This window comes from Mya arenaria, chromosome 16, assembly GCF_026914265.1.
Source record: "Mya arenaria isolate MELC-2E11 chromosome 16, ASM2691426v1".
In the NCBI taxonomy this organism is placed as follows: Eukaryota; Metazoa; Mollusca; class Bivalvia; order Myida; family Myidae; genus Mya; species Mya arenaria.
The window spans coordinates 3,809,051-3,827,264 of NC_069137.1; the positions used below are offsets into that span (position 1 = coordinate 3,809,051).

At 33.7% G+C, this 18,214-nt stretch overlaps 1 protein-coding gene across 1 annotated transcript; it reads right to left on the bottom strand.

Moving 5' to 3' along the window:
* Positions 1-3,730: 3,730 nt before the first annotated feature.
* Positions 3,731-9,310, bottom strand: LOC128222368 (BTB/POZ domain-containing protein 6-B-like). Its single transcript, XM_052931343.1, has 4 exons — positions 9,125-9,310; positions 6,305-6,456; positions 5,124-5,731; positions 3,731-3,768 (listed from the first exon to the last, which is right to left on the bottom strand). Exons 1-4 carry the CDS (start codon positions 9,308-9,310, stop codon positions 3,731-3,733), a joined length of 984 nt encoding a protein of 327 aa, XP_052787303.1.
* Positions 9,311-18,214: the final 8,904 nt, after the last annotated feature.

Sequence of the window (18,214 nt, forward strand, 5' to 3'; positions counted from 1 at the left end):
TCCCGTGATTGACTAAGGAACTTGGGTTAAAGTTTTATGACACACTGGGTCAGGTTAAAGATTTAGCCTTCATTTTAATGGCACATTATACTGAATACTTCACACACTTATTCACGACCATCTTGCAATTAGGTCACATAACTCCATATTAGCCCTTAATACAATGTATGGCCTTTTAATTATACTTTCTTTACCTTGTATTGCTTTTGACAGACACATTGTTTTGTTTGGTTAGAATGACTTGTGTCGTTGCTCGGGCGGGGGGCGGGGCAGCGTCAAACTCACCAATGGTATCAAATAATTTTAGTAAGGTTTGTCATAATTATAGTGACCAATCTTGGTATGTATGATGAGTTTATTGAGACCTTTCATGGGATTGTGTTTGGGGTCCCAAGAGTCATGATCAATGTCACTTTCTAAAAATAGACAAATGGTTTGTACTGAATAACTAAGTAAGGGTTGACATATTGTGACCTTAGTGTTTAAAAAAGACTCCTTTCACTGGATTGTGTTTGGGCCAACATGGATCAAAGTCAATGTCACTGTTACTGACAAATGAAAAAAAGTTGAAACTGAATCTCACTACAAAGGCTGAAGTTCTGCTGTCAATCATTGCAAACTAGGTTTTGTCGCAATGCAGTGTTTCTTGTTTACTTTTTAATTTGACTTTTTATTGCTTTTATGAGAGGTGATCGCGACGTTCGTGTAAATTGTTTATCTCATTTTTATTTTTATTCAAATACATCTAAAACTGTATTTTCCACAAGATCAATCTAGATAGAAATAACATATGAGGCGAAATAATAATCGGTTAACTATAACAACAATAAACGGTATCCTTGGCAACGCAAAAGGCCTTAGTCGGCGCAGGCCGAAATGTGGATACGTTTATCATTCATTGTTGTTTACAAAGTTTGAAAATAGCAGTTTCTTTATATGAACAGTCCAGGAAACCAAACATGCGTTATGATGTCAACTAAAGATGTTGAATTACGGAACGTCATTTAATTTGTACCGGAATTGGAAAGAAACCAGCTGAAATGAATTCAATAATAAAAAAGCGATTCTTTAGAGGAGTTTGGCCCGGCATTTGTCTACAAATGGCACAAACGATTTAAGAACGGCAGAACATCGATTGAAGACAATAAGAGAGAAGATAGGATTAAGTAGGAGGGGCATTCCGTTCCGCTTGATGTTTACCAATCTCCTTAATGTCCGACTGTGGTTCTGACTCACTTATATATCTGGCTGGAGCTACTTGTCATTGATCTAAACATCGTCTATGACAACAGTTTCGTTTGGAGTACACGCAATTTAAAACACTTCAACAGTGTCCGCGTTCTTTCGCCGTTTATGGATGCCTGGATAGAGAAACAGTCATTTGCGCATTTTGTTTCTTTTTAGTGATGGCTTGAATTACTGCGGTTTACGACTTAACCTTAAGGGTATCACGAGAATGGCCTTGCTGTAGTCGCCAGTTCTGACGATACTCATTGACTCTAGTATTGTCACCGTGGCAGACTTAAAGGAGATCCTTTATTATGGTTTCGATGGTCAGCCTAAAGCGTCTGTCGTCTATCTCATCGAAGAAATGCTGCGGCAATGGGGCTTGCGACCATTTACCATATTGGATAGATGGGATTGATCGAGCATCTCTTTTAATATTTAGTTATTCATTGTTGACAACCACCTTCGGGTGACTGGGGCTAAGTAACGATGACATGTGTTGCAACTCCTGTATACCGCCTCAATGTTCGACAAGGAGTTACCACCCTTGCTCCGGTCGTGAATTTTGTTCACTGATTATCGTAATCGTTTATAAAACGCTGTTATATGAAGTTAGCCATTTATTAAATCCAGTAACTCGCGTAATATGATTTTTCTATGGTTAATACATTGATTAGTTTCCAAAGGTCTATCCTCAACCACTATATTGGCATCTTACTTGAAGTATTTGCGCTATTCCTGTTACTTATACAAATAAGCAAATGTATATTCCATGTCTGCATCTTGAGTAGTGCTGTTTGCATAGGATTCAAATTATGGCCTTTTTATATTTGATCTAGAGATTATGTTAATATGTTAATAGTTTTGCCTGTAACGTGCATAGGTCAATCTCATAGCAACCACTTAATGGTTTGCAGTAAAACTTCATACAAGGACTACCTTTCATTTAACATTCTCCAACAATTCAGCCAGATAATTATTAAGCGTGCATTTTACAGTATGGACCTTAATTTGTCTACTCAGTAATCTGAAAGAAAGTGGTTTTTGTGACAGCTCTTGTTACCTACAGTATCGTGTGAATACACTGTTCAACCATGGGTTATATTTGGTTATACATCAGATAGACAAACATCGTCAAGCGGGCTGTCTATAGACACATCTTGTTCACTTTTATTTGTAAGACTAGTCAAAGTGTTAATTTGTATTCAGCTTTATAGCTTGTATAGGTCATCTTAGTTTAGTACAATATTAAACTGGGTTTAATATACTCTCAATGATTATCACTGGTGTAAACTGATTATTGTTTTGCCGCGGTTTGCAGTCCTCAACTCGCACATATTTACGCCTGCTTAAACAAATTGTTTGCCTAATATGTCTGTTAATCTTTTATTTCCTAAGATATTGAGGAATGCTTGCATCTCGCCATTACAGGACAATCTAACATCCTAATCTTTACAAGATTTATTATGTCACTTTACTTACCTCAAAGTGTTTTCTTCAACAACATACACATTTGTCTATCGTGTTAATTGTTAAAGATTCTTCCCTTAAATAGTCTCACGATGAGTCACAACCAAGATTGCGATTTAACAAAATACTAATTTGTCTATCGTGGTTATCGTTGAAGAAACTTTCTTTTAAAAGTCTCACGGTGAGTCACAGCCAAAATTGCGATGATACTTTTAGTGGCGCCGATACTATTAACGGCGCCACGTTAAGCTCTTTAGTTGTTTTTTTGTTCTACGTTATGGAATAATGGAGGTTGCGTCTGCCAAATTCGCATACTAAGTTTGAACACCTTTGATAAAAAACATATGCTTAAATCATATTTACTAAACTTTCAAATTGTACACTTACTTCATACTGTATATCAGGGGTTCTAAAGTCCAATATTGGTCCTGAATGTAGGATTGAGAGCTTTTGGCTTTTTATTGAGTTTTTAAGAAAGATAGATTTATTTCTCGGACATTTGTCTCCTCCTTGTATGTTTAGATGACTTAACATGACTTCGTAAACAACGTCAGAAAGGGTTCGAATAAACTTTGCTCTGCGTCAGGCATGTATACCTTATATTCAAACCGACCCAATAATTATTTTCCAGAATTGACCATTATCACGTGTTAGAACCCCTGATATATCGGGAAAGAGGTTGTTTGTTCTATGAATATAATTTATAATATGTTTAAACTTTTTGCTACTGAGCATGTTTCTGTAGCTTTTTGCATAAATATTCCACTTCTTTATTGTATATGTGTATAGAACAATTATAAACAATATAAAACACCATTTGTCTAGTAACAAGGAGACACATTTATATCAAAATACACATATAGTAAATCAAACACAAAAACTGCATGCACATATATGTGTATACACAACCGATATTGATCATTATATCAACGGACGTAGGGCACACTATCGTGATTATACAATGAGAATTTCGGAATAAAGTCCATTTGCCAAACATTCAAGCAAATATCCTATTTACTCAAGAAAAGGGTTCTCAGCTTGTGGCCCAATCGATTATTAAACGCCCATGTTCTGTTAACAAAGAGACATGATTATATTTAAACATATCAAATAGCAAACTAAATGACAAGGTAAACGGCAAACACATTCACATGTGTTTACACAACTTGTTTATTAGTCATTCATTCAACGGAAGTAATACAAAGTAGTACAATAATATAATGGAAATTACGGGAAAAGTCCATTTGCCAAACATTCAAGCAAAAATCCTGTTTATAGGCTATAACCTCGTGCCCGAAAGACAATGTGCGGGAGATACAATACGTAGTAACAAATCAAACAGACTACATTTGCATCGACATAACTTTATCAATAGATGCTGGGATTTCCGCCGCCTTGGAACTAGCAGTCTAGTTCACTGGGAGCTTAAACTAAATAACAATATTCATGCAACTTCACACTTGTCTCAGTTATTCTTAAAACCTTACAAACTATAAAAATATCCTAATAGTTTCTCACAACACTGAGGCTAACCGAATATGTCAAAAAGAATTACTAGTTTTGAAATACTTCAAGCGATATTCAAACCATTTATTTAGACTGGTTGTAATACACTCTAGTTATCACTGTTAACTGACTGTTTACCAGAAGTGTGGCAGTCCCCAAATAATGTTTGCATTAAAATTAAGAACTTCAATTAAATATTATGAGTGTTCCGCGTTATGTTGTACTTGCCAAACCAAATACACTACTCGGAACTGACCATAACATGTACTGCTTTTGAAATTGATAGTAAAAATACTCAGAATGATTTATTTAGAAAATGTACGAAGCTTGCGTCGATTATATTGCAATAAAACACTAATTCATTTAAAATGCTTAATCTAACCCAGTGACTGTGTAAACTATTCCCTCATCAACAAACTATATCAATCTTTCATCACCACATTTTCTTTCCTTGTCTTTCAATTCTCTGTTAGACATGTATGAAAATTGAATTTGGTGTAAAATGGAGAACTGATTATTCCACCCCACCTCTGCGTGTTCTACCGTAGCTGATCCTACGCCAGCCTGGTTGGCATTGATTGTAATGTTGAGAGGATTCGGTTGAAATTCTATTTTAACAACTAGTGTGTAAGGATCTTTAGATGCTTTAAGGTTAACTGGTGATTCGAATTTGATAGTGTGCAAGGATAAAGCTTGCATAGCTGTTTTAAAGCTAAAATTTAGTCCTGTACGAGTGATTTCGATGGTTATATTAACAGAGAAATCAAGATTGGGCTCGCCATAACCTGGATTACCCCTTGTTGCTGACAAAGATAGTTTGGAAAATTTGATTCCTTCGCAGATAAGATTTTTCTTGACAGTTATCTTATACATTGATTCAGGTGATCTGCTGAATGGATGCGCGGTCCACGAAGATATACCGTTCTTGAGTTCAAATATTTTCTTTTTCGGCAATCTCTTTTGATGGAACTCATCTGTGGAGCAAATATTTGTAAAAAGTAGAATATCCTTTATTTCCTCTGCATCCAAAGTGCTTCCTGCACATTCTGAAAATTCAGCAAAAGACATAGCTCCTAGACGGATGTATTGAAACGCATTCCCAATGGTGTTTCGAAAATGTTTCACGGTTATGTTGAATCTGATATCTTCATCCATGTTTAGACTATCATTGCCCTGATGAAGTTTTGCCCATTCTATTGCCCGGCGTAGTATTGTCTTTTCATCAACGTGAAACGTATCAGCTTTAAGAATGTACTCGAGACACAGTTTGGACACATGTACAAAACTATCTGTTTCGATAATTATGGTTGCATTTTGATCGATATAATCGCAAGCTGCCTGTCTAAGACCGACGTTGTCATATTGCAAAGCAAGGTCTAGTATCTCACAAACGTTGTCCTCTCTGGCGATGCTTTGAAGATATTGACTGCATAAGTTGACTAGTGCGGGAACTTGGTAAAAATAAGCCATCTCAAACATGAGGCGTGATGTGCTTTCGGTAAAATGTGTCTTCTCTGAATACAAGTACCTGTGAAATCAAGGAAAACACCGATAGTTCAAACAAAAAAAACAACAACAGACCATTTCCGAAATGTTTACAGCTTCCGTTTTGCCCTTAAACATGGTTTTTGAAATTTGACTTTAAGAAATCATCAATTTTGACACACAAAAGACCAGGTAATAAAATTATATTTTGATGTGTTATTTTGTCGTATATGACACATATAGAAAACGATTAATATCTTGGGTGTTATGCGACTAGGGGATCTATTTATCCCTTGAGGTTTGCAGGATAAGACAGAAGTATTGGGCACTGTCGGGATGGTCCCACACATTTTATTAACACCAGTATTTTTAAAAAGTAATAACATGCATTGAAAATCGAATGGATAGGGGATAAGTGATTTACGAACGCATATTAACAAGATGTCCATGCATGCCGCATTAAAAAGGACCCCACCTCCACTACGTCCATTATCCAATACATGTATTTATACCTGTTACATAGACCATTTAAACTAATGGTTACGTCTCAGAAAAAAACAAGAACTGCGAAACGCAACAATAAAAACAAACTCAATGAACATGTATGATAACTTACCTTATAAGTAAGTCCATGAGTTCGTATCTGAACGTTGTAATCTTTACTATATCCCCTTTGTCAGCCGCTGGACCAAACAACATAGCCTCAAAAACAGTGCTTCGGGAAGCCAATACATGTTTATGGGCTTTTATGAAATGCGTGTCTCCATTCTGTAATGACAGAAAACATTGATGTAAGCTCACACAACATGTCATTGCTGTACTATAGCATATAGACACAGCACCGATATGTTACAGTATGATGTAAACAGAATAAAAAAAAACTAGGTAAGTGTCATGAATGAAGGAAGTTTATCTGGCAAGGCGGGTGAATTTATCGGGTGAGCTGTTGGCCGAAACATTCATTGATAAAGCTAGGTCGATGCATGTGTTGTTTGTTTGAGATGCTTGTACGTATTGTTTCTCTCGCCCATTGTCTTTCGGGCACGAACTTTGAGCCTCTGAACAGGATATTTGCTTGAATAGTTGGCAAATGGACTTGTCCCGGTAATTTTCATTAGTTATATTTATCCTGTAACTTTACTGATATAAATATAATAATTCACCTTATATATATTATTATAAATATTCAGATACTTTAAAAAGGGGGACAACTGTTGTTTCCCTGTAGACGTCGGGACACTTTGTATCCATGTTAAATGCGCCTCTCAGATAGTGCTCAAAACAGCTCACTTTTTAATCAATACGTTTGTAGCCAAAACATTTGCATTTCTATTCGTCAGTATCAATTCAAATCATAAAAAGCGTATAAAAGTACATATACGTGGATCAGGCAATAAACAGTATATACTCATGAAACAATTATTCCGCAAGTCACAGACTACACAGATCACGAGTGTTTGCAAACAATCGCCATATGTTCAATGGATTTAATTTATTTTAATATTGAACAATAACGTATTGGATGTTCAGAATTGCACCGGCAAAGAGAGAATTCATGTTGTAAGTGAGTTTTTCATTCACCACAGAAAGAGATTTCACTATCGTTGAATGTTGCACATTTTCAGCATTTGCGGATGGGTTAAGTGGAAATAATTGTTGTACATGATGCCGATTTTCTGGCCGATTTTCTTTGCCAGTGTATTTATCCTTCCGAGTGAGTTGTTATTGAGGTCAGTTGTTCGCTTAACTATTGATAATTTTTCAAAATAGAAAAGAAGGCGTTTTCGCGGTCACATGACCACCTGACTGAAGATAAACGCAAATCGTTCTAAAGATATACCATGGTTTAAACACACAACGTACTACTGCTTTACCATGGTTTAAACACGCAACGTTCTGCTATTATAATATGGTTTTAACACACACCGTTTTACATTAATACTATTGCTTTAACACACAACGCACTGCTGTTATAATATGGTTTAAACACACAGCGTTTTACATTAATACAATGGATTTAACACACAACGCACAACTATTAAACTATTGTTTAAACACACAATGTACTACTGTTATACAATGGTTTAAACACACAACGTTCTACTGTTATAATATGGTTTAAACACACAGCGTTTTACATTAATACAATGGCTTAAACAAACAACGTACTACTCTTATACTATGGCTTAAACAAACAACGTACTACTGTTGTATTACGGTTAAAATAAACAAAGTACTACTGTTATACTATGGTTTAAACCCACAATACTACTGTTATATTATGGTTTAAACACACTAAGTACTACTGTTATATTATGGTTTAAACACACTAAGTACTACTGTTATACTATTGTTTAAACACACAACGTATTGCTGTTATACTATGGTTTAAACACACGTCGTTCTACTGTTATACTACGGTTTAAACACACAGCGCACTACTGTTATACTATGGTTTAAAAACATTGTTTTACTGTTATGCTATGGCTTAAACACACACTGTTTCACTGTTATGCTATGGCTTAAACACACAACATTCTACTGTTATAAAGTTGTATTTTTTTATCACGTTTTAAAATTTGGTGTACAATCACCCTCTATCTCACTGTGAAGACACACACAATTCTACTGTTATACTATGTTGTATAGAAAAGCGATATTTAATGGTCATATGGTGGTATGGATATACCAAACATAAGTTATACAAACGGAATAGATATAGTTTAAATGTACACAACATTCAATTTCGCATAACTAGAACAGCTGTTACAGGAACGTGAGAAAAGTCATGGCGACGGCCTTGTCGAAGTAATAGCCAATCGACATATACGTGTGACATTGACCTTTGGGGTAAGAGCAAAATGATAGGACACTCCCCCATGCTGATGTACTTTAATGTTGAGCTTGATCTAAAATTCGAATGAGTAAATGCTAATAAAAATATATTGTAACTGACGATTATTCGATAGACGAATGAAATAACGGACATGGTGACGAGTGTATGGTTCAGTTATAAATAATATGACTACTGCGATGCTCTGATGGAATATGAAGCTTGCTTAAAGAAATATAAACGATAGTCTTTAAAAGTAATTTTGTAAATTATAATACATATGAAAACACATACTTTCAATACTCGATACATCATAAATGTGTACGTAATTTCGAAATATTTATTTTCTTATCATCCTGGAGTTTTCCAAACCCTTGAATTTTATATTCAAAAACAAACACAGCCGAATTCAGTTGACTACACTGGCATAATTAAACGAAATAAAATAATTCAAACTTGTTTGAAAAACCGAATCTGAATGCCCTTAAGTACTTCTAAATAACATCGTTATCGATGTGAAATTACCTTTAAATAAAAAACGTTTCGCGTTGTTTATTTGTGAACCTTACGTTTAAATCATGATATAGTAATTATACTACTGACCTCTGTTGTACATTCCAGTGTCACATCTGTCCACAAACTGTTCTCATAAGTGTACAGCAAGCTCTCAGGAACTCCTTTGTCTTCTTGCCAAGGCCTCTCTGTAAGAGTCTTCTCTTCGTTGGCACTTGCATCAATTGCCTCCGTTATAACGCCAGTGACTACAGAAGTTTCATTGATTGATGCCATCTTTGAGTTAACGAACGTGTGAAAACACTAAACTTTAAAACTCTCTTATAATGATGAGATACTTTTTTCACCTTCAAATAACGATATCTCGTCATTCAATGTTTACTCGCCACTCATGTATGTATGATAAAATCACAAACTGCGGTATTTATCAATTTTATCTCTGATTGTTTTTGTTTACTTTACTTGTTGTAGAGGTGTCTGTACATATTTGAAAATTTGATGACAAATGTCAGTTTACAAATCATTTACATGTACATATAGAAGTCAGAACACGCATTTTTCAAAGGATTGACAATTATCAGTTTGTCGACCTCTGACGAATTTGAATTGTATTAACAGTAAACCTACCCCACGACTGATCAAATGTCAATTTAGATATGGTGTCCATGATAGTGTCGATCAAAGTTTAATATTTTTCAACAAGGTGTTATGACCCATGGTGTCTACTGTCAGCTTGTTCAATGCTTATTAATACACCGGCGCCTGCTGTATATGTTTCAACAAAATTAAATTCGATATAATACTCTTACTGTTATATTATTGCAATTTTAACAATAGTTTAGACAACTGTTATATGTGATATTGGTAGCTTTGGGGTAGTATTCAACTTTGGTGATAATTTGATCTAAGAACGATGTTGCAAAACAGATTGACTAGTTTGGATCACGGACTTAACTAATGAGTTAAATACTTATAAGTTATTTAAATTTTAAAGAGTAAACAGCTTGAAAAATCATATTGTATAAAACTCTAGGCCAGTCAATATGATTTCCAAGCTGTGTACGAATTAAAACATATTCCATATAGTACATAACAATGTTAGATTAAAGTCAGTATCATCAATTCCTCAGTATTAAAGCGGTGACAGCAGAACTTTTATCGTAACGCTATATTTAGACCTTCTGTCATTCAGATTTCTATTCGGAACCATTTCACGCGTTTCGTTCTTTATGGGACCTGTGAGTAGTACAACACGGAAACACAAGATGTTTGTAGGCGAATGCGTCTTGATAGTAAAATAGATTATTAGATAATCTCCAAAAACCAGAAACTATGGTAGGACTTTATGTAATAATAATAACAACAACAACAACATAATGCTCTAAATATTTTATCATAATTGTTTGTAAAGTAATTTTGTAAGCAAACTTGTCAATGTTTCGACTGTTTAATGAACTAAGTCCTTTTTTATTAGTTTTTTTAAAAAAATCGAATTGCGTTGTCGATTTTACCAAACTCCATCTGACTCTATAAATGCTGACTCATATATATGGGCATTCTTTCATAGTGTTCGCTATCAACCTTGTGAATCTTTCGACTGTACAGTAATTAACTGCTGTGAAAAAGATTGGCTATAAATGGTTGGCGAATGTGTTTACATAGTTTGGGTTTTAGACGGGAATATGCATAATTTTCTGACTAAGAAATATCGTACCATCAAGGGTCATTTCCTTCCCGATACCATTGAGGTGGTTGTGTCATTTTCAGACAAATAAACTTTGCTTTAATGGAATGCCTTTTAATGAATTAAGTTCTTGTTACTTTTATCCTCTTTCACACTGTCCCTAAAATGTGCTCCTATGACTTTAATATATTACTGAAACAAGTATCATGTTTTACATATGGTTGATAACATACAAACCACCAAGATTTACAAACGTGTAACACCGCGTATGTACAAAAACAATCTTATTAGTTATCGTTTCTAAGCGTCAGAGGATTCTATCTTTGACAGTGCAAGCTACTGAATTAACAGTCCTAACTGTAGATGGCCACCCCCGTCTCCGGCTCCCATATTCTAGGATATTTTAAGTGTTTGGAACTCCAAGCGAGATACACATTATGCAGAAATTCACTTTGTAACTTCTCGGCGCTGAATATATGCATATAATGCAACCGATAGATTCTCCCAAAGACATATTAAAATCGTTTTTTCATTAATATAATGGCTGTAATTCGAAAACAAGCACAAACCATTACAAGTCCATGTTCAATTTCAATAACAGCGTATCGTCGTTTGTGATAGAATACTGTTGTGAAAGGTATGTTCGAACATAGAACAAATACAAATGTTCTTGCAATTTTTATGTTATCTCAAGCAATACTTATGTGAAAAACGACATAAACAAGCTCAGATTATTACAGGAGTTTTATTAGACCAATTTATTCAAAAACGGTCAGAGTCCATGACAATTTCAAATAAAGGGAAAAAATACCGTGTTATTAAGGAGCATATGCAGTTTGATTTTTTCTTTAAACTGATCCAATCAAAAAAGGCCATATCCTTTTGCAAACTATGAACCATGAACATTTACTATTGAAACAGGACGCTGGAATAATACCCCTTATGAAGAAAGATATTGTACTCTAGACTAGGGAGATCGTTTTCACTACCTCCTGGTCGGTAGGTACTTTAATGATCAACGTTATATTACTTAATATGTTCGTACGCATCCAAATTTATTAAAAATATCGGGAAAATATTTAAATTTAATAATCTTATAGTTCTTAATAAATTGGGAGCATTTCCAAACAAACTTTCTTACCTCACTTACCTTACTATCAGTATATTCTTAATTTCGTGTAGATATTCCACGAATTTCAAAAAAAAAACAATAACGAATAACACAATCACATCATAACTTTTCTTACATCCATATCCATATGTACACGTTTACTTCCACATCTATTATTATGTTTAGTTCGTCTTTTTTCTTTTCTTACATATTCGGTGGATTGGAATAAAGATTAATAGTTCAATAATATTATACTAACCTGTCAAGTCAAAGCGGCCCATTCCTAAATTTCATTCATAAAGTAATTAATTTGTTATGATTTTATTAAGCATTGAGGCCAAACAATTACAGATACTTGTTTTGCTATATATGTAGTTTTTATACTTGTTTTGCTTTATGATAAAATCATAATGTATGTCGACCATGTAACCGTAGGATGTCCTATGATCTGTTTTGTTGAATAAAATAACAAAGTCTTATTGTAAAATTATGCGCTATATAATGGCGTTAATTGTTCCAAAGTATAACTTTGAATTCTTATTTTATATCAATTATAAAATGATTCGTGATTATAAGTCAAATATGGTACTGTTCCCTCCATATGTAAAATGTAACACCTGAAATTCAATACCTTATTTTCATATTTCCATTCCAAATTTAATGTTTTATGGCTTAAACCGTTACTTACGGTTTAAGAAAAAAGCATAAAATATCAATTTTGGAATGTATTCAAAACAACTTTATTTGCTGAGATAAACCATTAAGTGTTAAACGGATGAATTCAGCCACTGTTATAGGTTTCAAAATTGCCATAGATATGCCGCATACGAGAAAGCAGGTCTGTATATATAATTAAAAGCATTTTTTTTATTATGTGACCATATCTTACTTCTTCTTTATACTGCACTCCTATTTCGCGATCTCTGTACTCACTTACTGCTTATTCAGAACGTGTTTCTATTACATCTTGTGTTTCAGTTTCTTCCATAATTTCTCTGATCAGTACGCTTCTCGCATAAGCAAGTTGATATTCAATATTCGATTCTGAATATATAGATTTATCATATGTCTTAACGATTGTAATATGTATGTGATAAATTATGTTTTCATTGTTTACCCTTTTTTTCTCTGTTGGAGCTCTCTTTTGTTATATACCGATGGGGCTTTGGGTCCAAATAACTGATAAATATTGTTTCTGTTATTATGCCATTTATTCCCTTCACTGAGTCTTTCATTTTTTTAGTTCGTCTTTTTCTAACAATATGCATGTATATTGAATTCATTTTTATAGAAAGTTTTTTTATTGACCCAACAGTAGTTTCCATCGAATGTCATAATGGTTAAGTAAATATTTTCAAAAGTGCTTCGGCTGTTGTTTTGGTCGTCTGACAAAAATAAATAAGTTGGAAAAACGATCTGTGAAAGTGCAACTTTAAACCATTTTTGAAAGCATGCTATTTCTAATGACACCTAAAATCAACACAGTATGAATAAAAATATGAAATAAAAGGAGTGAAATAATCAAAAGCAGCAATGATCATACGACAAAACGCCCAATAATACGACGGTTTTTCGCTTCGTCACTGCGCTCCTTTTGTCCCTCTAAATGGCGTATCTTCGTTTTCCATCCAGCAAAATGGCGGTTTTTTGAAAGGCGCATTGTTTCCCTAACGACGAACATGCACTGAAAATGCCCCGCTTTATATTTTGTTTACAGCTTCCTCCTTCACTTATAATGGTGCCTTGAAAACCATCATCCTTCATTATAATAATAATAATATTCGTGAATACAAAACACTGTTCATAATTCCTTGCATGGGTGTTATAATTATACTTCGCTTCAGTGAAGGGATATTGAATGAAAATGTTTGATAAAGAAAACAGTGTGATAATTTATGTCATAAACAAAAACATCAATAGAAATTTTTACGAGATGTTGTTATTGATTTTTTAAAATAGTTTCTTACCATTTTTGACAATATAATTATTAAAATTTAAGAACAATTAACTCTGATTTGAATTTCTGATGATGTAATGCTGTTGATACTATCAGTTTGTTCCCATTACACGTGACATTAAATGTTCCGCTGAGTAGTTCCTTTTGGTTGCCTTATTAAAATATACATTGTAAATTAACTTCATTTACGACTTTGTATTTGGAAATGTGTGTTGTTAAACATATATAGTTTTAACTTAAGAAATATGACTAATACGGGCTTGAAGACAAACGCCAAGATATTGTCTGTACAAGCCCTCTTACGGTTTGTACATATATGCAAGGGACTACTTCTTTTTGCCGGAGTGATAGGTATGAAAAATTTGGGCACCATTGAACCATGAAAATGAGAACCAGATAAGCTTGTCATACATTGTTCATATAAAGCGCGAGCATGCCGGCAAGCAAATTGTACATGTTTTGGGCGGGGTTTGACCTCCATAAACCAATGAAAATTCATTACGGAAACACCCAAGGTACATGTACGTTTTAGATTGGAACCAGTCGTATCGGATTCGTACCAGTAACCACTAAACTATCGTATTAGGAGCATTCACCGATTTCGTACTTTTCGCGTTAAGTGCACTTTTCTCTAACTAGTCATACCGGTACAATATTAAATGGGTACGAATTATCCGACATCCGTTTCCAATGCGCTTCTTACTCAATGTAAATATTGCATAGTATATAGTATTCTACTTTTATTTCATAGGGTTTTCTCATTTTTTATTTGTTCGCATCAGATTAAACGGTTAAATTTCGTCTTTACAACGATTTTTGGACAATAAGCTGCTAAACAAGATGTTATAGTAGTTGAAATAATTTGTTGATGTCATGCAGACAGCTGCAGCCATTTTGAATATTCTGAACGATCTGCATGATGACCCATAACACACAAAAACAAACCAATAACGTTACTTTCTGTACTTTCTAAATACGAGAGTCATAATGCTGTTCTTTTTTAAGATTGAACGTATAACTGAAATTACTGAATGAAATAAATGAACAGTGATTGCGCTAGTCTTATTACTGTATTGATTTTAATTGACAGGTAAACATTGAAAATTGTGAAAGAGAAACAGGAAATATTCAGCGTTCATTAAGTCATTTAGACGTAATTTTATACATCTATGTCGTATTTATTAAATACTCATGTGTCTTTTTGTTATTATATATATATAAACAATTTATGCACTAATCAATTCCCCCCCCCCCAACATAATTTAGTGTAATGCACCAGTCAATCGTAACCACGCCCCCTCCCCCCTTTTGCACATTTTTAGTAATCCAATTCCTTAATAACTTATTATTAATTTTTTATTGTTTGCAAAATCCTGTTCCAGATTGTTCTGTCTGGAATTCCATACCACCTACAGAGAATGGAAAATGTCTTCAAGTAAGAAGAGATTCTAAGCAAGTGCATTTATGACTCCTCCAAAATGCTTCTTTGTAGTCAATTACCTTGGAGTTGTTTAATACTCATTGCAAAATATTCAAACATAATATATTTCATCTATTTTGTCTTGAACTTTGAATCCGTCAAATTACACGATGACTATGTGACTATATCAAATTTATGACTTTATATAGAATTGTGTATGCCTCAAATGATTGTTAACTGGTATACCTTCACAGTAGTAGTTAGTACTTTTATTCTGTTAAAATCATTGCATTTATGTTATTTGCAGATTCTGATGTGCCAGCAGCCTGAAGTGGTCAAACAATTTGAAACTGCATGCAGTACAGAATCCCATATTTCAAGAAAATGCAGATGTTAGTCACCCCTGTCAAACTTGTTTGTGTGTAAATAATACAAAATGTGACATTTACAGCAAATATGTAATAATTGAGCAACATATAGACAATTGGAAAACTCAGTTCTGTTAATTTTGTGCCATATTTAGCATTTAAAACCAGATACTTTCAGTTTTTGCTGGTTTGTTTAGTTTTTTTATTCAAGATTTTTTTCAAGATGAAATCAGTTCGGTATATAGTAGTTATGGTGTTTTAACTGTCAATGAATCCAAGATCACTGTATGTTGTTGAACTGATATGTTAAACATTTAAGATCCAGCTGCCAGTACCAAAAACATTAATTGTGCTTTTGAGAACACTGAATTTTATCAACATAATTTGACACTGTACATATTGCAAGCATTTTTTCAGATAAATCTATATAAATTAATAGTAGATAACTGTAGCCTTAATTTGTGCATATTAACATATGTGAATTATTTAATAGTCTCATGATGTCATTCTGTATAAATAATATAATATAATCATTTTAATTGTTTCAATTGTTTTCATATATAAATGGTTTTGGAACTGAAATTTGGTCTTGCTCTATTGGCTGGTTCACTCAACAAATATAAAAATTATATGAAATAGTGCTTAGTGAGCTCAGCTGACAGTTTTTCACTGGGTGTGTATATTCTATATAGGTGCTAAATTTAGAGTATGTTTTCAGCTCTGTTGAATATTGATTGTAATTGCAATTTATCATTTCTTTTAAGATCACCCTGTGGGTTAAACATAATGTAAGGGTTAGAAGTCATTTGTTTGTAATTACACCTTGATAAGTTTAAACTTTAATATACTGGGTCTTTAAGAAAGTCCCATGATGTGAACAATTGGTTTTGACTATTTTCATGCTTGATTTAGAATATAGCTCATAAGAGGTCATAACATATTGGGCCTTTAAAAGTCTAGACAATTTTAACATTAATTTATTCATACAATTTTTGTTCCCACCAGATGTAAAAAAACAACCACCTTTTTATCAAAAAGCAAGACAAAAAGGTCACTGTTGGTGATCTGTAAAAAAATACATGTGTTGCTGCATATTTAACTGTCACAGGTCTTTTAGTTTATACCTGATTTAAGCAAAGCTGTTTACAATATTCATTAATTGAAATTTAGATAATTTTGATCATTAGACATGATGTTTGTCAGAGTTGTCATTGCAAACACAAATTATTTTAAAGCTTATTGAAAGCATCGATTATAGCCCTTAAAATCTAAACAACCCATTTGTTCATAATTATCATTTTGCAACTTTTTTGGCGGGGGTGGGGGATGGGGTGTATGTTTTTTTAACAAACAAATAATAATATATTCTGTATTCTCACTGAGATATTTTGCAGACAATTTGTCAGAGCTGCTTGGCTACATATTGTTCATATACCATGATTCTAGTTAAAATTATAATTACACCTGCTTGTAATATACTTCAGTGCAACATTATTGGCATGTGATGAGTTTTAGCTCGACTATTCGAAGAATAAGGAGAGCTATCCTAGTCACCCGAGGGTCGGCGTCGGCGTAAGCACTTATGTTAAAGTTTGCGTATCACCTCAAATATGTTCAAAGTCCATTTACATATGGCTTTTAAACTTTGCACACTTGTTCACCATCATGCCCCCAGCCTGTACACAAGAGGAGGTAACTCTATCAAGCATTTTGACAAAATTATGCACCTTTTTCTACTTAGAATTTACGCTAAAGATTGCGTACCACCTCAAATATTTTCAAAGTCCATTGACATCTGGCTTTGAAACTTTGCACGCTTGTTCACCATCATGCCCCAACCTGTACACAGGAGGAGGTAACTCTATCTAGCATTTCTTAGTATTCCTCAAATTATGCCCCTTTTTCGACTTAGAATTTACGTTAAAGTTTGCGTACCACCTCAAATATTTTCCAATTCAATTTATGTAAATATCTCAGCACATCATGTATTGCATTGAAATCTAATAAAACAGTGATCAATGCATGATTCGCCAAACCTTTTCAGTCCATACACCGAAAAGCGGCGGACTATTTGAGCGCTCTGTCTCTGTGACAGCTCTTTTTATTTATTTTCTGTTTGTAACATATTCCTCAAATGCGTTTGTGAACTTGATCTCAAATGCATAGTAGCTTTATTTAAGTTAATTAAGATGAATAACTCTAAACTTCATATAAAATATATAGTAATGCATTATATATTATGTGAACACTATTATTGAAGATTGTTGTGTATATATTAAATAAATTGCTAACAGCAACAGAACTGCTTGTAAGTTAAAAAGTTTTATTAACATCTACAAAAAACGTTTCTCCTTTACTCTTAGTATGTTTCACTTAGTCATAAAGTAAACTTATAGTGTCCGTCAATTTCACTTCAAGCCTGTAGAAGCAGCGCCTTAGTTCATATTATTGTGTTATATCCCGTAATCATCTGTCTTTATATTTTTTCAATTAATGTATTCCAGAGTCTCGAGAAGGACAATCCGTAAATGTACGACGAATATCGCTGATCTTAATGGAACGCAGTGCATGTCTTCTTTAAAACGCCTGTAAGAACACACATCTACAAATAAAAGTGGCCACCCTTTTTGCATTACCTCT